This window comes from Lycium barbarum, chromosome 8, assembly GCF_019175385.1.
Source record: "Lycium barbarum isolate Lr01 chromosome 8, ASM1917538v2, whole genome shotgun sequence".
In the NCBI taxonomy this organism is placed as follows: Eukaryota; Viridiplantae; Streptophyta; class Magnoliopsida; order Solanales; family Solanaceae; genus Lycium; species Lycium barbarum.
The window spans coordinates 127,951,629-127,973,986 of record NC_083344.1 but is presented as its reverse complement, the minus strand read 5'-3'; the positions used below and the strand labels follow the sequence as shown (position 1 = coordinate 127,973,986).

General features: G+C 34.4%; 2 protein-coding genes and 1 non-coding gene across 8 annotated transcripts; 1 reads left to right on the top strand and 2 right to left on the bottom strand.

Annotated features, from left to right (window-relative positions):
- Nucleotides 1–4,343: 4,343 nt before the first annotated feature.
- LOC132607297 (uncharacterized) lies at nt 4,344–11,486 on the bottom strand. The gene is made up of 9 exons (XM_060321213.1): nt 11,042–11,486; nt 10,231–10,333; nt 7,326–7,435; nt 7,118–7,186; nt 6,407–6,522; nt 6,270–6,324; nt 5,204–5,324; nt 4,676–4,818; nt 4,344–4,589 (listed from the first exon to the last, which is right to left on the bottom strand). The coding sequence occupies exons 1-9, from the start codon at nt 11,180–11,182 to the stop codon at nt 4,488–4,490; spliced, it is 960 nt and encodes a 319-aa protein (XP_060177196.1). The 5' UTR covers nt 11,183–11,486; the 3' UTR covers nt 4,344–4,487.
- A 3,282-nt stretch (nt 11,487–14,768) lies between these two features.
- On the top strand, nt 14,769–22,358 carry LOC132607296 (uncharacterized). Of its 6 annotated transcripts, none has more exons than XM_060321207.1 (11): nt 14,773–15,101; nt 16,262–16,316; nt 16,765–16,823; nt 17,031–17,145; nt 17,236–17,280; nt 17,940–18,023; nt 18,197–18,262; nt 18,481–18,519; nt 18,959–19,058; nt 19,876–20,141; nt 21,823–22,358. In XM_060321207.1, the coding sequence occupies exons 1-10, from the start codon at nt 14,896–14,898 to the stop codon at nt 20,037–20,039; spliced, it is 933 nt and encodes a 310-aa protein (XP_060177190.1). In that variant the 5' UTR covers nt 14,773–14,895; the 3' UTR covers nt 20,040–20,141; nt 21,823–22,358. The 6 variants fall into 6 exon arrangements, with proteins under 6 accessions (XP_060177192.1, XP_060177190.1, XP_060177191.1 ...); XM_060321208.1 differs by having other exon boundaries at nt 14,774–15,101; nt 19,876–20,084; XM_060321210.1 differs by lacking the exon at nt 16,765–16,823 and having other exon boundaries at nt 14,778–15,101; nt 17,110–17,145.
- TRNAC-GCA (transfer RNA cysteine (anticodon GCA)) lies at nt 20,570–20,641 on the bottom strand. The gene has a single exon. It is a non-coding gene; the product is annotated as a tRNA-Cys (tRNA).

Below are 22,358 nucleotides of genomic sequence, written 5' to 3'. Positions count from 1 at the left end.
ACTTAGTGTTTTTTTCCATAAAAAGATCGCAACATCTTATTTTAATAAATCTTTTCTTTGCAACGCTTATTGTTTTTTCCATACTTTGATCAACGATTACCGTGTGTCAAGACTCTGAAACGTCAATATTTTATATAGAACCTGATTTTTTTTTTTGCGTACTATAATGTAAGCTCAATACATCAAGGATACGTAAATGTTCGGATCGTCGTTTTATGGGTTGAAAAGGTACCCGAAGTAATTTTTGTTTGAAAACTTTAGGGTGTTTTATTTTTTAAGATTTTGATTTAAGCGTGTTATTTTTTAATCAAGACATAACTTTATTTTGAATATAAATATAATTCTAAAAAAAATAGGGAGAAAAACTAGTCGTGAAGTCGTCAAACTTTAGATGGTCATAACTTTGCGCTCGGACGTCCGTTTTACACGTTTTTTTTTTTACTTGCGTATTTTTTCGAGATCTATGCGGACAAGCTGCTGCAAGGTGGTTTGGTCGAGCCGATTTTTAAAAAAACACCTTTTATCCCATTCAATTTCAATTTTCCCCCAAATTGGCGTGAAATTTTCAGTTTTATTTACTTATAAGATGATGATACGCAATAGATTTCAACGTGAAAATCTCAGGGTAATATAGCTGTGAATGTCAATTTCACTTCTGCGGTTTCAATTTTTGAAAATAAAGCTGACTAATTTTCTCGACATATAAAGTTGACTAATATAACCTTACAGTCAAACACTAAGTTTTTTCAAATAAAAATTACTTCGGGCACCTTTTCAACACCTAAAATGACGATCCGAACATATACGTATCCTTAATGTATTGAGCCTACATTCTTGTACGCAGAAAAAAATATCAGGTTCTATATAAAATATTGACGTTTCGGAGTCTTGAGACACGACTAATCATTGGTCAAAGTATGGAAAAAACACTAAGTGTTTCAAAAAATAAAGTAGGCCAATTTTTTTATTTTTTTTTTGGTACTGGTTCCGATAAATATTATCTCAGATTGGTGGACAGCCCACAATTTACAATATATATATATATATATATATATATATATATATATATATATATATATATATATATATATATATATATATATATAATGTGGACTGATCCACGTTATACAAATAATTTTGTATAACTCGGATCAGTCCACGTTATATTTTTTAATTTTTTTTTTTTTTTAAAATTCCGTGATCATTCTCTGATAATGGAAAAAAAAAATTAGGGTATAACGTGGACTGCTCCACGTTATACCCGTTTTGGTCTGTAAATTTTTGGCTACCTCCTTTTAGTTTATACCGTGTATTTTTATATCCTTTAGGCTCCAGACTCATATTAATATGTCTCACATTGATTAAGGCGATAGGTTATTAGCTCTCTATATGGTCGTTAGCCAATCTCATATTTGGAGTTGAGTTAAACCTAATGTTCATTTTCGTTCACAATATAATCAAAGTGGAGCCTCATGCTATATTGTTCACGCATCAAACATCCGACCTCTGGCCGTGCAGAGTAGTACTTGTGTGTCCTCATTCGTTGATAGAATGAATTACTGCCTACTTATATGATATTAAAGGCTCCAAGTGAGGCCTAATGTCCATGCTATGTGTTAAAGATAAAACAAAAACCAAATCATCAGTTGCAAGATTACAAATTGGACTAGACCTAACTCACTCCAATTCTCCAAATCACCACCACATGACTAAGTTGGTATTTGGCAAAAATATAGAAATTAAATCTAATAAGTGGTGGAAAGATGGGCTACAGGAATAATAGCTGGTTCCATATATTCCTGCATTGAGAAACCTCTTATGATGAAATTCTGACCTAATTTTGCACAGGATCTCTATGATGAATTTGGAAATCTTTCATAATGCACTTGTTTTTATTTCCAAGTGAGAATCTTAACATGGTCTATAACATATACAATGGTTACAGAGGGGTAAAAATTAGAAGAAAAAAACTAACATCTTGGAGTAAACAAAGCTAAATTTTCTCCTAATTATAAGCAGGTAAATATTTACAGTACTGGACGTATCTTTGAGAGTGAGCTCGCGCTCTAGCTGCACTCTTGTAGCCTTCAAAACATCCTAGGGAAAGGAAAGAAAAAGGAGCATCTGTTGGTATAGGTAAATATATGAAAAGAATTTCACGGGACAGTAAAATGTTACCAACATTTAATTAAATTCCATATATGATGGGCGCTTGGCTAGCCATTGTGCATCAAGCATTTAAATGCAACACAAAAGATGTTGTCAAAAACATTCACCACCTATTTCTTAGTCAAAAACATGAAAGACACTAGCTTCTAATTGTATATTCCCATACCTGATTGAAGATCCAACATTTGGACCAACATTAATGATATATTAGTGCCTGCTACAGCAAATGGATACAACCACCCAGATCTGTTCCCATTTCTTTTGTGCAACAAGTTCTGGAATGATTCCTGTAATATAGCAGGTGGCAAGGGAGAAACGATTAATGAAAAACTTAAAAGGGAGGATCTACGACGAGTCTAAGAAGATATGCTTGCTGCACATGCACTTGTTTGAAAGTTGAGAATGTTAGAGTTGATTTGCATCCATAATAGCTTTTATATCATTGCATTATTTATAATCGTAAAATCATGTTAGAAGTTTTCCATGAGTTTCTTTAATTTTATTTTTAAATATATTAATGTATTTTTTTTTAATATATTTTTGCATTATTATACTATTTTACTAGATTAAAAATTTAAAAATTCATGGGGTTGACGCCTCATGTGATGGGACTTGCGCTTCGTCTTGCGCTAAGTAACACTCCCCACATCAAGCCCCCGCCTTTAAAACACTGATAGGTGTTGTTTCCTTGTATGGTTATTTAGACAGTCTTGCATCACAAACGGTCTTTTGAACTTAAGTTAGATGCAATGTGATGTTCATTTCCTTCACAATGATATTAGAGTCAAATTCAAACCCATGCATATTTATCATTTTTTTGCACGGATTGCCCTTCTTTTGGGGTGGTCTTTAAATTTTGCCCCTCATATTTGTGTTCTTTAAGTTTTGCCCTTCGCTTGGATACCTGAGGTTTTGGGTTCGAACCCCCGCTCAGGCATAAAATAAAAAAATAAAAAATCGCAAGCCAGGGCTGGGGGGAGTGTATGCCGGATCCGGCATACAATCCTTAAGGAAAAACTAAAGTTATGCCGGAGGGGGCAGACTTTGCTTTGAGACATATATTTTATTTTTTTTACTTTTCAAGGCAAACTTTTAATTATGCCTTAAGGAAAAGTTCCGTCTTATGGGGCATACTTTTAGTTATGCCTAAACGAAAAGTGTGCCCCATAAAATATAACTAAAAGTATGCCTTAATTAAAAGTCTGCCTCATAAGGCATAACTAAAACTATGCCTTGAGGAAAAGTTATGCCCCCTTCGGCATAACTTTAGTTTTTCCTTAAGGACTTTATGCCGGATCCGACATACAATCCTTAAGGAAAAACTAAAGTTATGCCGGAGAGGGCAGACTTTCCTTTGAGACATATATTTTATTTTTTTTACTTTTCAAGGCAAACTTTTAATTATGCCTTAAGGAAAAGTTCCGCCTTATAGGGCATACTTTTAGTTATGCCTTAACTAAAAGTGTGCCCCATAAAATATAACTAAAAGTATGTCCTATAAGGCGGAACTTTTCATTAAGACAATACTAAAAGTTTGTCTTAAGGAAAAATTCTGCCTTATGAGGCATACTTTTAGTTATGCCTTAATTAAAAGTCTGCCCCATAAGGCATAGTTCCTTATGGAAAAGTTTTGTCCCATAGGGCATAACTAAAACTATGCCTTGAGGAAAAGTTATGCCCCCTCCGGCATAATTTTAATTTTTCCTTAAGGACTTTATGCCGGATCCGGCATACACTCCCTCCAGCCCTGTCTTGCGAAATTATTTTTTTATTTTATGCCTAAGCGGGGGTTCGAACCCAGAACCTCAGGTATCCAAGCTAAGGGCAAAACTTAAAGACCACAAATATGAGAGGCAAAATTTAAAGACCGCAAATATGAGAGGCAAAATTTAAAGACCACCCCAAAAGAAGGGCAATTTTGCGAATTGCCCCATATTTATCCAATATTGAAAAATAAAAAAAGGGTACACAATACACCCCGCGTTTACATAGGGTCCGGTGAACATCCGCAGCCCGGAGTGTTATGTATGCTATATTGAACCCATTGCTATATTGTTTATGCTTCAAATGTCACATGTTAGTGAAACATGGGCTACAAGAATTATAGCTGGTGCCATATATTCCTGCATAGAAACCTCCATGATGAATTTCTGACCTAATTTTTCACAGATCTCTACGATGAATTTGAAAATCTTTCATAATGCACTTGTTTTTATTTCCAAGAGAGAGGATCTTAACATGGTGTATAACATATACAGTGGTTACAGAGGGGTAAAAATTAGAAGAAAAAACTAACATCTTGGAGTAACAAAGCTGAATTATCTCCTCAATAGATTAAAAGCAGGTAAATCTTTTACACTTGAGGTATCTTCAAGAGCGAGCTCGCGCTCTAGCTGCACTCTTGTGGCCTTCAAAACCTCCTAAGAAAAGGAAAGCAAAAAGAGCATGTGTTAGGTGTAGGAAAATATATGAAAAGAATCCAACGGAATAGTGAAGTGTTACCAACATTAAATTCCATATATGATGCACGCTTCGCTAGCCACTGGGCATCGAGCATTTCAAAGGCAAGACAAAAAATGTTGTCAAACGCCATGTCATCTTCGCTGAGTAATTCTAGAAAGCGGATACCTGCAACGGTGCTAGGTGTGCCTGCCACTCAAACAAGAAGTGTGAAAATTAATCAGAAAGAGAGGACAACTACATATCAACAAAATCTTTTCTTATTCATCAAAAAGAACATACATGTGAAGGAATGACATATCGGAAGACTTTTCTAATATGCATGCAGAGCAGATCGAAGACAGAGATCATACACAAGACCAACTCATTGTTCCTATGCCGTTAGAAGGAATGACGATGCTGAGAGCATATGATTACACAATAGATGATCAGAACACCTAGTTCATGACGATCAAATTACCACTTAATTTATTTGAAAGGATGCACTGGAAGCTGTTGACTGTTTAACTATTCACCACCTATTTCTCAGCTAAAAAAATGAAAGACACTAACTTCTAACAGAATATTACCATACCTGATTGAAGATCCAACATTTGGACCAGCATAAACGATATATTGATGCCAGCTACAGCAAATGGATACTCCCATTCAGATCTGTTCCCATTTCTTTTGTGCAACAGGTTCTGGAAAGATTCCTGTATTATAGCGGAAACCAATAATAAAAAACTTACTTCCTTGCTCTAAGGACAATAGAACATTGGTCTCAAGTAACTCAATTACGCTTTTCTAAACAGTTATATACATCAACCTTCATGAAACACAAACCAAGTGCCCAAATATTAAGAATCTGATGAGTTACTCTCCGGGAAACGAAATTTCCCAAAAGGAAAAAGGATGTATCAAAAATACGAACTGCCAAAGAGCATGGGTTGGTCCATGAAATGCAAACAGATAAAGGGTGATAGGTCACTCTCTACAGTATGAAATCTTATTTTCACCCTCAGTCATACTTTGGATCATTCATACCCTTGCCGTCTACAAATTGTCTCATATAAGCCCTGGACCTTAACGGAGCTCTAACGTAAGTATAACATAGACTAATGTTAACCTTAGTCAAAAGTAGAGGGGTAAAGTTGGACCTTTTCCTCCAAGTATTTTGACACATGGAATCCACCCAGTCCACGCTGGAGCACTGTTAAAGTCAAGGGCAAATACAAGATGATTTCCAAATGGCAAGGGTATGAATGGCCCAAATTATAACAGAGGACAAAACCAAGAAATTTCGTATAGTAGAGGGGTGAAGACGTAAAGTGGATCTTTTCCCAATACAAAATAACAATCATCTAGCATTATTTGTACCAAGATAGGCTTCAAAACATGCAATGGGCATGGGTGGGAGGGAAGTAAAAGGAGATGAAGAAAATTCTCTCTCTCTCTCTCTCTCTCTCTCTCTGTGTTATTTTTCCTTCCTTTTTTATTTGGTTCTGTCCCAGTGGGAAACTGTCGCACTCTGCAGATTCTAGAATTCAACATAAACATAACACTTCCATAGACATACATATAATCGAATGTTTTAGAACATGATTGAAAAGCCAATTCCAATCAGAACAACGACCACGTAAATTAGATGAGGTACAAACCGGGTATGTCTTGGCAAAGTAGATAAGGTTCTCCAATGATATGAATCCTCCACCCCTGGACATTTATGCTCATAATCTTAGTATAAGCACCAACAGCAAAAAAAAAAAAAAAATTAAATATACATTTCCTCACATACCTGAAGTCTGTTGAAGGGTCAGATCCTTGCCAACCCATTTCTTTCCAAAGCTCAGATTTAAGAGATGGGAGTGCTCTATCAGAATAAGATAATCTCCATAGTTGCCTAAGAGCATCCTGGCACCAAATTTGGATTTTTAAGTCCAGTTTCTTCACAAACATATAAAACAACAAGGCACAAGATATAGGTTCCCACACGTACAAGAGACTATTATCTTGCGAAACATGTTTAGGAGATATAATTATCTCCTTCCTCAAAAAGAGAAGATATATGTGATCAATTAAAGAAAAGCAGTTTGAAGCTCTCCTTTCTATTTTCTCATCACGAGTCCAAACTAAGGTAATATGCTCTTTGCTTGATCTCATTCTCCTTAGCTGTTCTTTCAATCACAAATGAGTATCACATATATGTAGAGGAGAAAAACCTTTCAAGTAATTCAAAGTCCCCGGGAAAAAAAGTCATAGTAAGTCATGATATCTTCTCATAACAAATCAACCATCTAATGTGAAAAAAACTTGAAAAGGTTAGTATGGAAACCTTAAATAATTTTGACAAAGAAATAAACTTGAACCGTCCATTGATTAGAACCATACAGCATTAACTATACAAGTCAATATCTCATTCCTGTAAATGCTGCAAACTCTTCCACTGCTAAAGAAGACGGGAAAATAAATAAACATTTAAAGAACACAGGACACAAAGTTTACATACTTGATGATCCGAGAAAGAACCATCAAAAGGGATTGCTAGCCTTTGCTTGAGATGTTTGAGCCTTGCTTCCTGCAATCAAATGACAAAGAATTTAATGACAGGTATGACTAGAATTATGTATCAATAAATGGACAAGTTAACATCATATATCTGCAAATGAAAGGTGGGCAAAGTTTAGAAATTTTGCTCTCCAATCCTCATGTATTACCTGTAAAGGGCTAAGTAAAGGAGGTACAAGATTTGCTGTTGGTCCGGTTTGAGTTGAGGCAAAAGGAAAAATCCGTCCAAGAAGTGACCCGGACACAAAGACAACATTTGCTGCAAGATAAATAAATGGAGAGTGAGTCAGATATTTCGAAGTCATTAAAATTGAAACAAAACAGAAGGTATTTTTGATCATACATTCTAATGAAGGGGCCTCGATAAAGAGGCTATTGTTGCTGCACTGTAGCATGACATTCATGCAATAAGATTCCATATTCTTAGGATTTAATCAGTCAAAATGTTGTTTCTGAATTACTTTTGTGTTCTAGTTAATTTAATTGTGTTTGGCTTATCCACCAAAAAAAAAAACAGTTAAATCTATTTAGTTGGAGTCTTGCAAGGGCAAGAATCGTTAGTCCAATGTTGACTAAGATATAGTCTTTACATATATACTATAACATTTCCTAGGTTGTAGTAAAATGTTATATTCCAGCTTCCTTGAACTATATTCCATCAGAAGTATTTCCTTCCTCCAGACCAATCCCATGTTCAGTATGGGGAATTGCATTTACTTAAAAAAACATATGGGAAACAGCATAGAACAGAATCCTCATAAACCTATCCTCCTTTTGAGGTTTAGTATGTACAAAAGAGTGAAGATGCTGAAACTTAGAGAAAGGCATTTCACCAAGCCCACCATTCTTGCTTTCTTCCACCTCATGAAAACTACATATCCCCTAGATTGTCCTCTTGAGTTTTCTACTTCTCTATGGCCCTTGAATCTTTTCGTAGCATAGGATTGGTAACAAGATGCCAAAAGTAACAAAAGGTTCTAATTCTCCAGCTATTCTTAGTAGGCGTTTGGTTTGAAACCATGAGATGAAATCAGCATTTGGACATGCATTTCATCTCATGGTTTATCCCCAAATCATGCCTTTTTGGATGATTTGGGGTTTCAAAAATTTAAATATAAAACTTGACCCATAAGTTTATATTTTATAAAAAAAGACCCATAAGTTGGTAAATATTTTTAACAATTACTCCCACCAGCCATTTACCAACATCATTAACTTCCACCAACCTTTATTTATGTCTACCATGTGGGAGGATTTTATTAAAAAGTAGTTACATTACTATTCATGTTAAATTTTAGTTTTTATTGAACTAAAGTTTGATCAATTGATGTTGTATTTTTCAGAAAGGCCTTCTAGTAGCGTATTAATTTTGTTATGAACTATGACTTGCTCATTTGGTAAGATTGTATAAGAATTGGGAATGTTTTGATAGTTTTCACAACTTGTGGGTTTTTATGTCTACAAGAGAAAATACAACTTAAGATATCCAAATTACATGTCCAAACATGGTTTCAAACCATGGTTTCAAATCATGGTTTCAAACCATGTGCAAACGGCTCCTTAACTGCTTGCTGCACCATTCCACTTCTTCATTGTTTCTTCTCCCCACTCTAACCTCTCACATGATGCTTCTTGTTACTCATTCAGCTTTTGTCGTTAATCCATAAGGCGAGGGAAAAGATATAGACATACTATAATGTTGTGACTCTCCTATCTTTTAAGTAGTTTTGACAATCATCTCCGCACTATATCCCATATTAGTCAAGACAACCCAGGCCTCAACATGCAATTTACTACTGCAACGCTTCAACACCAAGCTAGTTTGGATTAGAATAAGACAAATGGCTCTACTAAGTCAGAATGCCCATGAGAGCTCGCAAACTGCCAATCCTGATTATTTATAGACCTAGTAAGTTTCCCCGTGATGGGTTAAATTGAGCATAATTGCATCTGATCCTTTCTTTTTTTTTTGGGGGGGGGTAAAGTAATTGCATCTCTGATCCTCCAACGTGTATTTGAAACTCTCAACCTTGAAATAGGTTTTCTGGTTTCAAATGCGGATTGGTAGTCATTATACTTAAAATATCAAATTTCCTTTTTTGGGTGGTATACTATTAATTGTAAGGTCCTATCTCAGAGATTAAGTGACACCTACTTCTTCTTTTTTGACAAACAGTGCTGTCTACCCACATTATTACCAAGATGCCTTAGGTAGTAAATAGTACATAAAATGGTAGGACTGCCGTATAGGAATACCAAACACCTTATAATTAAGGTAGAATCCAAATTTATTCACTTTCCGGAAAAGAAAATGGCAGAGTAGATAATTTTAGGCTTGCATTTCGCAAGCACAAGCTAAAAGCCTTTACTTTAGATACAGTATGGGTATCCTAAAGCTAAGTTACTCGGACTCTTCTAAAATGTCGTCGGGTGCGTGTCAGATCCTTCAAAAGTAGTGCATTTTTGGAGGATCCGACACGGGTGCGGCAACACTTTCGAAGAGTCCGAGTAACTTAGTCCTAAAGGACCTAAACAGCTTTTGTGGTACCCTCAGGCCTCAAATTTGAGAATATGCTAAAAACACCATAAAGTTTAGGAAATTAAAGCTTCACTCATTTAACAACAAAAAAGAGTCAATGGGCTAAGTGAAACACTTTATCACCATTGATGATTGACATAATAATGATGACTCGTGCGCATGTGTATCTTTCGCCTGTGAGACCTAACAAGTGATGAGTGATAACTGCTCACGTCTCCAAATGCAGTGTGCTAATGCATTCAAGGCAAGATAGTAGGTATCAAGTGGAAGTGAAGAATCCATTAATGTTAGATTTCCATCTGGAAAATGGTCCACTTTATCTCCAAAACTTAGGGGTTAACTAAATCCTTATGGAGAGAAATGGTTAACTATACAGCAAAGAATATAATACTATTCCCGCGTAATAAATAGTCATGCTATATGAATGATTCAACTATATATGTAGATGAGTAATTGCATTGCACAACATGCACAAAGAGCATAACAACAAAATTTACAAACAAATGAAATCACACCTAGCCATTGTGCCCATTGAGAAATCAGATGAGAAAATAGAAGCGTCCAGTGCAGACGTTCTTGCCTTCGCCCCTCATCCAACACATCTTCAAGCGTACATACCTATAAATAAAAAATAATTCCAATTTCAGAATCTAATCCAATTCTTCTCTATCAAAGCACAAAATCCCAAAAAAGCAACCTTTTAGCAACATAATTCAAAAAATCATCAACAAAAAGATTCTAATCCACATTTTCTTCGTCAAAGCACAAAATCCCAAAAAGGAAACCTTTGAGCAACATAATTCAAAAGATAATCAACAAAAAGCCTACAACAACAACAACATACCCAGTGAAATCCCACAATGTGGGGTCTGGGGAGGGTAAAGTGTACGCAGACCTTAGCCCTATCTCGGAAGATAGGGAGGCTGTTTCCGAAAGACCCTCGGCTCAAGATCAACAAAAAGCCTAAAAAAGCAAAAATAAATTGCAACCCACAAAACATATCATAACATAAAGCACAAAAAATGCAAACTTTCAGCAAGATAATTCTAAGGATTAACAATAAACAGCGTATAAAACACAAATAACATTACTATCCACCATAAAAAACAAGTATCATGTTACCAAAAAAAGCTTGAAAGAGCAAAATAAATTGTAACCCACAAAACTTATCATAAAATAAAGCACAAATATCCCAAAAAGGCAAACTTTCAGCAAGATTATTAAAAGGGTTATCAATAAAAAGCCTATAAAACACACCAAAACAAAAGTATCATCAAACAAACCCAAAAACAAGAACATCAATATTAGCAAAAACAGAAAAATTACCTGATCATTGTCATCATATTTTTGGTACCCAAGTAAAGGCTCATTTAAACCATCATCAGACCCTAAAGAATCAAAATGTTCATTCTTTTTGCCACCAACATCTCCATGATGTAGCCTTCTCCTTAAAGTTGTTGATGTCATTAGTATATACTATATATAATATATAAGTATAATCTTAATTACTCCTGAACCTAAAACCCCACTTTGAATTCTTTAACTGAAACCCCAAAAAGTTGAGAAAATTCCCAAATTCTTGATGTAAAGGAAATTCAAGAAAACGCCAAGAAAAACCTCTTTCTTGAATATTTGTTTCTTTCTACAGTTTATTTATAGTAATAAAAATTTGCTGTTTTTTTTTTTTTTTTTTTTTATGTATGTTTATTATTTGTCTCTTTCTTGGGAATGAAGGGAGGAAATAGGTGATGATGTAGCCCAATGAGAAAGCTTTAACGAGCTGAATAGGGAGGTTCGATATTAATTAATTGCCGAATTGGAGTCTTTGAGAATTGAGATCTAAATAATCAGGCTTGAGAAGTGGGTCAACAAATTTTAATATTTTTCCTATCTCCATTTATATTTAAGTATGTTTAAATAAAAAGAGAAATTTCAATTAAGTACAATCTAACCTATAAAATTACATTCACATATTCATATTTTAAACGGAGAAGGTCCAAATCTGCCTTTCTACTATACAAAATTACACCGATATGTCCGTCGTTAAAAGGTGGCCTCACGTATGCCCTTACCGTTACTTTTTTGGTCACCCATGCCCTTGATTTAACGGAAATCTTACAAAAATATTTGAGGACAGATTTGTGCGGTTTCGTATAGTATAGGGGCATATTTGATTCACTAAAATTCCTAAATGTTATGGCACAAAAACAACAATACAGCACAAAATATCATTGCATTGCAATTACAATCCATGCATCCACAATATTCACATCTAAATTATACAACTAAAAGATCAAATGCAATTACAACCATCTTTTAAAGATTGTTTTCACAAACAAAGCACCATTTTCCCTTTTCAAAAGATTTGTTTTACTTATGATAATATCATTTTTATTTTTCAATTTGTTGATGACCTGAATAGTTCTTTCCGGATATTTTTCGTCTTTCCAGTCCCAATATCTACATGATATTGCACGCAACAACTATCGCACAAAACATAAACACACACAAAAAAACAATTATAGATCTGCCACAAAAAAATCACAAGAAAAAAGAGAACTTATATTAGACTTATGACACTTGAAAAAACTCGCAGTGCTGAAATTTTGATAACAATAATATGGAGAATATTACATTTTAGGCATTTATATGGTCTTACATAAAATTCAATGCAATGATATTTTGTGCCATATTGTTGTTTTTGTGCCATAATATTTAGGAATATCAGTGGATCAAATATGCCCCTATACTATGCGAAACTGCACAAATCCGCCCTCCAATATTTTTATCAGGTTTCCGTTAAATCAAGGACATGAGTGACCAAAAAAGTAACACTAAGCGCATATGTGAGACCACCTTTTAACGATCGGCAAATCCGTGTAATTTCATATAGTAGAAGGGCAGATCTAGACCTTTTTCGTATTTTAAATTTACATCCGCGTGGTCACTTTTTCACAGTATACAATATTATACAATAATATACAACTTTATTCTCTTACTGTAGAGAATGTATCAACCTTGTATGAAAGTGTATAATAATGTATAAGAGGTGTTTATACACCTTTACACTGATATACAATAGTATACAACATATACAAAAGGTATTTATACACACTTCTATATTGTGTAAAATTATATAATAATGTGAATCTGGATAGGAGATCTAGATATCAAGATCCAGCAACCTTTCCAGCGGATCTGTATAGCAAGATCCGACGCCGGCGACCTCTCTGGCGAATCTAGATAGAAAGATCCGACATCGGCGACCTCTTCAGCGGATTTGAATAGCAAGAGCAACGACCGACTAACGCAGGTTAAAAAAAGCATGGGTTAATTCGCGTAAATATTTTCTTTAAGGCCAAACCCGTCGGGAGACACCTGTGGTTGGCGGGATTTTTCACTTAGACACCTCAACTAAACGTTGTACCTATTGACCACTCAAACTACATCAAATTTGTTCCGATTAGACATTTTTCTTGCTCTAATTTATTTATTTTGCTAAAAAAAGCTTTTCTTTTTAATTATTTTTAAATTACTATTATTTTACAACCAAATGCCACGTGTCCTCTTTTAATTAATCATCATGCCACATCACCCGCAAGTGTATTGCAAACACTTTTTAATTTTGGCTGATGGTCCAAAAAGTGTCTAATTGGAACAAATTCGATGTAGTCTGAGTGATCAATAGGTACAATGTTTAGTTGAGGTGCCTATGTGAAAAATCCCGCCAACCACAGGTGTCTCCCGATGGATTTGACCTTTCTTTAAATTGTCATACGGTGTTTTTCCCTAAATGAACATGTCATTTTTTAATATTTCAAAATAATTCAGTTTTCAAATTTCATTTAATCAACCCTTCCCTCTAGCTAGCGGCGAGAAACATTTTAAAGAGTGTTGAAGAATTGATATATATGTATAAAAATTAATATTTGACTGAATTGACCACCCTTCGGCACTCATACTTGCGCCCTAGGCGCTAGCGGTAAAGTCGATATTTTCTTCCTTCGTTTCATAGCGAAAGCTTAACTTTTAGATATTAAATTTTGTAGTGAGACAAAACTAAGCTTGAAGATCTTATTACATGTTAGAACTTGAATGCTGTAAATGACTTATTTCGTTGGACTTTATTGTAAATGCTTGATAAGCTGAACCAACAAAAGATATTCACATTCTACTTCTACTTGGTAAGCGCCAACTTTCGATCGCGACTGCTCGCCTCTAGTAGGGCATTATTCTATCGCAGGTTCTATACATTAAGATTTGCAGCACTTATTCTGGGTTGGGGAATAAACTTACAAGGAAAATCTTGATCAAATGTCAATATATCTCAATTTCCCCTCTATATTTGGCTAAAAGATAATGCATGTGTCAATGTTTCATAATTACACAAATATTTACAATTTATTTTAGACTAAAAATTTTAAAAATCTGATTTTCTTTCTTAAACTAATGTCCAGTCAAATAATATTACAAAAATCAAAATTAAGAAATACTGATTTTTACATTGCTTAACTTTGTTATTAGAAAAAAGGGGCTCAATTTTTATTATTAGTTAAAGGGGCATAACAATAATCTATCAGCGGAATACATTGCCAACCTGTTGAATTTGCCAGGAATGTTATTTAGACACCTAAGCTATGAGTTGCTTCAATAGAGTATCTAAATACGATAAAGTATTCCTATTAAGCAATTTTGACTAAAATTTAGAAAAAGTTTCGAGCATGTTTTCAAACACATATTATGTAAATAAATTAACTATAAAATATGTCACTTTCTTTAATTATTCATAAAGCTTCAAGAAACAAATGTGATGTTTTACAGGTTACTGTGGTATAAGGGAAGTGACATATTTGAACTAATTAACTTATATTATATATACATAACAATAGCTTGAAAATATTCAGCATTTTTTTTTTTAAATTTAAACTAAAAGTGTCTAATAAAAATATTTTAGGATATTATAAGGCGTGCAATCAGAACATATCTTAATTTGGGTAGGTCTTTACAACTTCTCTCCAAGTGGCAATGTTAACTGACATTTATAGTACAGTTTTTTCTAAAGGCACGTATTTTAACGAGAGAACCGTCTGGAAATATTGTCGTCTTCTTGTTTATAATTTCATCAACTCTGTCTTTTACAGAACAAAACAATTTTCACCATTGCAGTGTCTTGAGAAAGCATGGCCATAGCAAGCTTTAGTTTACCTCTTACATATTATCCATCACAAACAAGATGGATAAGCAACAAATCACCATCTTATTGTTGTTGCAGCGGCTCATTTGAGAAGCCAATTGTTGCTCCTTCTTCTTCTTCCAATTGTATAGCTAACAAAGCCTTGCAGGAAATTCACAATTCTGGTGTTATTGCTTGCCTTAGAGCCCAAAAGTAACTCACTTTTACCATTATTTATCTTTTTATACTTCAGTTTCGATAAACAAAGCTAATGCTTAGAGATATTAATAGTCAGTGTGAAATCTTAACTGGGTCTAGGCTGAATACAGTTTGATATTACTCCCTCTGTAGTCTGTCCAATAACATGAAGGGTGTTAGGCGAATCTAGTGTTTCTAGAATATCGGTACACTATTAAAGAAAGGAAATGAGAAATAAACTGCATTAAGTGGGAATCGATCCTTATACTAAATAACTAAGCTTTTAACCAAGTACACCATTAATCTTTTTTATAGCATGGTGCCATCATGTAATATTAGATCAATTCTTGAAAATATGTATATAAAATATCTAATTTTGAGGAAAGACCATGGGTTACGTGCCCCAAAATTGATACATAAATTCATCCCTTTTGGTTTATTGAGGGTCAAAACAGTTAATTTTGGCTATGAATTCGATTATAGACTCTTCACTTTAAAAAAAAAAAAATAAAAAAAAAATTATATATTCTGAAAATTTACAAGAAGTGCTACAAGTAGACATAGGTAATAATTCAAAATATTTTTAAAAGTTTGAGAAAATTATTGTCAAAGAAAGAACTTTTTGATTCTCCAAATAGTAACACCTTTACATAAAATGGGACGGCACTTCAGTAAGTTTGTGTTAATCCCACTGACCCACCAAATTCTTAGGTAGAGTTACTATAAGCTTGTTATGTTTATCCCTACAACTGCAGTGTTTCTGTTATTTCAGCCACATGTTTGCTTTGGCCCGTTATGCATGAATTGCACAGCATGTAATTTTCAATTGCCAAGTTATTACTTTTGAAACAGGGTATTTTTCTCTTTAAATTTACGGTTAAAAGTGGTTCCGAAAAATTGTAAGTGATGAAGCCAACTAATGTAGATTTAGTGAAGAATAGCTTTTCGCCATGCTATTATAGGGATTTAGTTCTCAATTTCAGATTGTTGTTTGGTCATTGAACTTTCTGGTATAAGAGCATTATAATTTGGATATTAGCAAAGTTTATCTTGTATGAAAGTAGTAGTACTTTCTAGTTAATTCTGTTACTTCACCATTTCTAGTACAATTTTTTGTATGTTCCGAATGTTTTAAAAGACATGCAAAGTGAAGTGCACTTTTCCATATTGTTTAGTGCAGACCTGGCGAATCGAGCTGCACGTGCGGCATTGGATGGTGGAATATCAGTTGTAAGTTTGAATCTGATTTACTTACCCCTTCATCCCAAGTTCAATGTCCAAGTTTAACTAGATGTTGGTATAAGTGAGAGTTGTGAATCTATAATTTATGGAATATGAGACAAATCTTTTCCTTTTCGGCAAGTGGAAAATAGTATTTTATGACAAACCAAAAGGAAAAAGCTGGACACTTAACTTGAACTATTATATTCTGGGTAACTACTACTAACATATGATTCGTTTGTTAGATATGAAAGTATTGCATCTACAAAACCAAATTCTCTTTAGTGAAGTATTCTGATGTTTTTTTGATTCTTCCATAGTTATTGCATTATGATAAAAAGTTTATTAAGCTCTAAAAGTTTTCTTTCTATATTTGAAATGGCCTTGACGTGGAAAAATGAACATCACGGTGTGTTTTTCTAGACTTAATGCCGTATTCATTAATTATTTGATATAGGGAAAGTTCCCCTACACTTATTTGTATTGGAAGGCTGCAAAGTTGGAGAATATAGGGGGGTAGGTACGCCATTTTCATTTTTTTCAACAAAAACACAAGACTAAGATCTTGTTGCTTTAAAGGTTTTTAGGCTAGAGAAGAGGTAGGGCTTAGCAAAACCTAAAACTCAGGTAACAACATGTTCCTCCATAGGCCATGCTACCTTGCTATGCACACTACCTTCTTTTCCTTAAATGCAAATGTAATTATTCTTTCTCTGTTACAAGGATATTCCAAAGTTTGAATGAATATCTCAATCAAAGTATAAAGAGGCGCTCTGATAGTCATTATCTTCTAAAACTGCAGCTGGAAATTGTGGTGTCCACTCCAGATGCCTTTGAGGTACTTTGAGACATGCCGTTGCTTGCTTTTCCTCGTGCTGGAAAGCAGTAAACATTTGGTTGACTCATGTGCTTCTTTTCCTTTATGCAGGTGTTAAGAAACCTAGTACATGATTATCCCACAAAAACTTTCGGAGTAAGTATTCACTAGCTTCTTTTATTAATTCACATTATTTTTGGTTCAAGAAAAGGTAAGGGAGAGGAAAGCAAAATAGGAACGTGTTACTTTACCTCTTTATGGGGAACTTCCCTTGTTGGGTGTCTGCTGTAGCTGAAAGAAAGTAGAAGACATTCATTTCCCTTCTTTTTTTTTTGGTTTGGTGGGGGGTTGAATTGCACCCCCTGACTTTACTTCGCCTTGTCTTTTACTTCCCGAAGGAGGGAAATAAGTCTTATTCTTCATTGGCTTTCCCTCTACCATATCCTCCCCTTTTTCGCTCATCAAAATGTGGTGTAAATTGAGTCCCGATGTCCTCAAAGAGTCTCTTCTTGGTAGCTTTTTAGTTCCACTGTTATTATATTTGTGAAAGTTTTTGACTTTTACCTTGGCTTAAGTGCAAATTCTAGTTTCTTTAGTAGTTTCCCTTTATTTGCGATTTACAAGACATTCTCTCTAGAGGCATGATAGTTGTATGTGGATAAACAGGTATGCCAACAGTAAGGGCACATCTTTATCCAACAAAGAAGTATCTTAATACGATAATGTGAACTTTGTGTATTGTGGGACTGTGTGTAAAACATAATAAGGACAGGCTACCAATTGTAATTGTAAACACACTTTCTCTATGTTTGCAGGTTGGAACAGTGTTACAGGCTAAAGATGCCAAAGATTCTATAAAGTTTGGAGCTAAGTTTCTTATGAGTCCTGCAACAGTTATGGTGTGTGCTGGTGTTTCAACCTTTTAGATCTTATGCCAAATTCAAATGTCTATATACAAAGATCAGTTCCTGTTACCTGCCAATGTCTTCAATGGATAATATAGTCATGAATGCGTAAATGGTAGTTGTGATTGTGACCATGGAGACTGCTATTTGTTTTTTCGTTATCTCAGGATATTCTAGTTGGTGTCTCAGAGATTGATGCTTTGTATATACCTGGGGTAATGACCCCCACGGAGGTACTGGAATATCTTGGCCTTTACTGGAATATCTTGGTCTTCATTTCATCTTGTGATCTTAGAATAGAAAAAGATATCAGGATTTTGCCCCCAAGAACTTGGGAAAGGGCAGAGGCCCTGCCAAGTACTGGGCAGGCTTATTTCTTGAATATCGACAAGATTTCTTCATGTATTATAATGGCAAAAGATAATAATTTAATTATTTTATGATCCTGCAGATATTATCTGCTTTCAGTGCAGGTGCCAAGATTGTCAAGGTCAGTCATGACTTTTTTCAGTCTGTCCCTTGTTCTATGGTTTACCACTATTAGCTTTCAGGATTCTTGTGTTTCTAACCTATGAAAGGATGTGATGGATATTGGATAATGCTTACTGTTTAAATTCCTTTTGCTATGTAGTTAATATTTATAGGAATTTTGTTATGTATAGTAAACCACAGGAGCCTGGTACTTAGTTACCCCAGGTATATCCTGTTGGAATTCTGTCGAAGAGACATTTTTACTTATATTTCCAATCCAACCAACAAGTATTCCCCGGAAGATTGTATTGGACAATTGACGGAGTACATGTGATGTATATCATGATGTTTGTTCCTTCGACCGAAATGAATATATTTTGTCTCTATGGAGAGAAGCTTGATAAACAATTGTGTTCATCGTGATCCTTTTTACAAATTCCTTTTCTTGCTTTACATAGGTTTATCCAGTCTCTGCATTAGGTGGCGTTGGGTACATTTCAGCTCTGAAAAGGCCGTTCTCTCATATACCTATGGTTGCATCACAAGGCATAACAATAGGTTGGTTATCTGAATAGGGATTTTTTTTTTTTTTTTTTTTTTTCAATCCACTAGGCAGTGCCTAGGGGTAATTTTTATTAATCACTAAAAGCAAACCTCAAAGACAAAAGTACAAGCAAGGGGGGCTAGGCCTTACCTTACTAATCCTAATGAGGTAATGAAACTCTACTAATTAACAAGCATGAAGAAAATAAGAGCTAGAGACAACTAGGTATTCTCTGATCATCACAGAGTTTATAATGAACTCTATGATGATATTGCGAATGAGGATGCTTAAGAAATGCAAAAACAAAAAAATTAAGAATAAAGTTGAGTTACCAACCTCAAACTTTATGTTATATATGTATGACCTAAAAAAGATAGCTTGTCTGGCCATGAAAATTCCAAGTCCAATTTGAAGTTGTATTTCAAATCTGAAAACAACTTATAACCTGTTTTCCAATTCACTTTTTACTTTTGAAGTTGTATTTAAGTACATTCAAACATGAACATTATTTCAAATAATTTTTGCAAAAGGTATAACCAAACACAACTCTTATCTTCAACACCAACTCCATAAGATTTAAATATAGTGAAAAATATTTCGAATCTATGGCCAAAAACCTACTTAGAATGTGAAAAAGAACTGTCTGGATTGATTTTATTAGCTAACCATATGTATTTTTCATTTATGAATGCAGTATCTGATTTATACTTATGGAGAATCTGTTGTTTCTCAGATCTGTCATATCTCTCTTGCATATCTTAGTTTTCCTTAGCAGATTTATTATCTACTACATTTTATGTGAAATGATGGATAGCTGTGCTTTTGGTACAGATTTGATTGGGCAATACATTGGTCATGGAGCATCAGCAGTTGTTCTATCCGATGCCATATTTGACAAAGAGGCAATGAATCAATGGAATTTTGATAAAATATATCAACTTGCGAGCCATGCGGCTTTGCAGGGTAAACAAGCTGTTGAAAGGCCAGAATGTTAGGTGCTGATGCATCTGTCTATTTGTTAAAACCTCATGGAACTGAAGGTACTTACAAGAAACGAGAAATGAGATTAGCACATCCGCCATCCTGCTTGAAGTTTGGTACACAATCATGTGCTTTTAACTTTTAAAGTGACTTTCTATACATGCACTGGTTATGTGGCCCAATTATGATGCATTAGTCCCTAAACACTGCTATCTTCCTCGTTAGTTTGTTGAATACACTCATGATTCTTGGACAGAAATGTCTTAAATGCTGCAGAAATCCGAACAGAAAGTAAGCACTAACTTTGACTCCTGTTCTATATGCAAGTTTGTCATTATGTGTGCAGAATTGGATAGAGAAAAAGAAATGAAATGGGAAATTGTAGTGAACGGAAATGATTTAGTCTGATCATTTAAAACACCTACTTGAGAAAGCTCATTATTTCTGTTATTTAATTTATTTTTTATAGACTATTTCTGTAATCTTGGAGCTAGGATAATCTCTCCAAAACCACGAGATGCTTTAAAAAAAATATATGCAATAAAGGGCCCAACCGGGTTCGAACCGGTGACCTCTTGATCTGCAGTCAAATGCTCTACCACTGAGCTATGGACCCTCTTTGTGTAGCAAATCAAATAAAGTAAAATAAAATTATATCCTCTTTTTTCTTGCCTATTATATTTATCATATATATGTAATTTCACTATTGTGAGTCTTAGGGACAATAATTGACCAGTTGCCATGGTCACTTGTACTCACACACAAAGTGTCCCTCCATATCCATTAATTGTTTACTTGTCTCCATCAAACACTTGATAATAACTCCCTTTTTCCCTTTCTAACCTTTTCCTTTCTTCTTATTTCACCCTTCTTTCCATGTTTTCTATTATCCTTTGGTCTTCCACTTTAATGTTATTATTATTATTTACTTTAATAAGAATAAAAAAGATTTACGGAGCAAAAAGTTAAGGAAGGGTCAAGAGATTGATACAAGAATTTGGCCAAAATTAGTCTACTGTTGAATTCTACGGTTGGAGGGATTCCTTTGTATCATTTGTCTTTTCTTTCTATCTAAGAAGAGATAATTCTATTTTCTAGATAATTTTTAGTGTATATAAATTAAGATTTTCGAGAAATAGAAGTATGTAACTGTAATTAAATCTCATAACCATTGATTTTTTTGGTGTGTGTGTGTATATATGTCCTTTCTAATATGATGGATCAAATAACTTTGCTTCAAGAATGCCTGATTACAGTTATTCCTATTAAATTTAAAGCAGTATCATGAATCTGTAGATTTAATTTCTCTGAATTATTAACTTAAAATGTATGGGAGATCAATCTCCGAAGAAGGACAAATTTCCTATGGAAATTGAATAAGTTTTACCAACTATGTTAAATTAATAAATTAGATTTTAGTTGGGTTTCTCACACAAGTAATCAAGGAAACCGCAAATTAAATGCAGCTATCATTTTATCGCTTGGGTTGCTACCAATTGTTGCCTGTTTTAGAAGCTTCTGTCTTTTGTTTAGTACTTACCTTATAGAAACATTCCCCGCGTTCATTATATCTATCGGCTTGCTAGTATGGTTGAAAGATTACGACTGTGGAAATGTCTCTCAAATGTAAAGAATAGAGGCCAGGATTCACGATTGAATATGTCCACATCAAGTGTCAAAAACACGTTTGATTAATACTCAAACATGGAGCCAGACACAGCATACCTTTCATTTGAATGCTGCATCTCATGTGTCTAAATTTGATTCTTAGTATAATCTTGACTTGCTGTTGTGCAGGAAAATCTGTCGTGTTGGTTTCGGTTGGGAAAGTTTCCCCCCCCTTAGTGGGCCTCGGTCGAATCTAGATTAGTTATGACCCGTAGACTTTTGATATCAGATGGTTAAACCGAAAAGAAAAGTTGTGTTGGTTATTCCATCAAGTTCTCTAATCTGAAGAAGGGTGCAGGCAATGCAGATTACAAGCGATTGCAGGTTGCTGAATGAGTGCGCTTTCACAACTTCATTGTTGTTTTTGTCTAACCATTCAGCTGGTGATGGCAGGCTAACTGAACTCTTAGTTTCTGTTACATATTTAGACAACATTTTCCCAAGAATGGTTATCAAATTCCAAAAGGAACTCTAGTTGGTCCCTTACCTTTAGAATGGTTTAACTGATGAAGAATGATGTTCTTTCTTAAGCTTATGTGTTCTATCTTCCAAATTTATTTGTGAATTTGTTAGATACAAGTATTGTAGTTTAGATTAAATGTTATACACTGATGGTGTAAGTATATTTACGTAATCAGATTAATTAAAAAGATAATTGCAGGTTA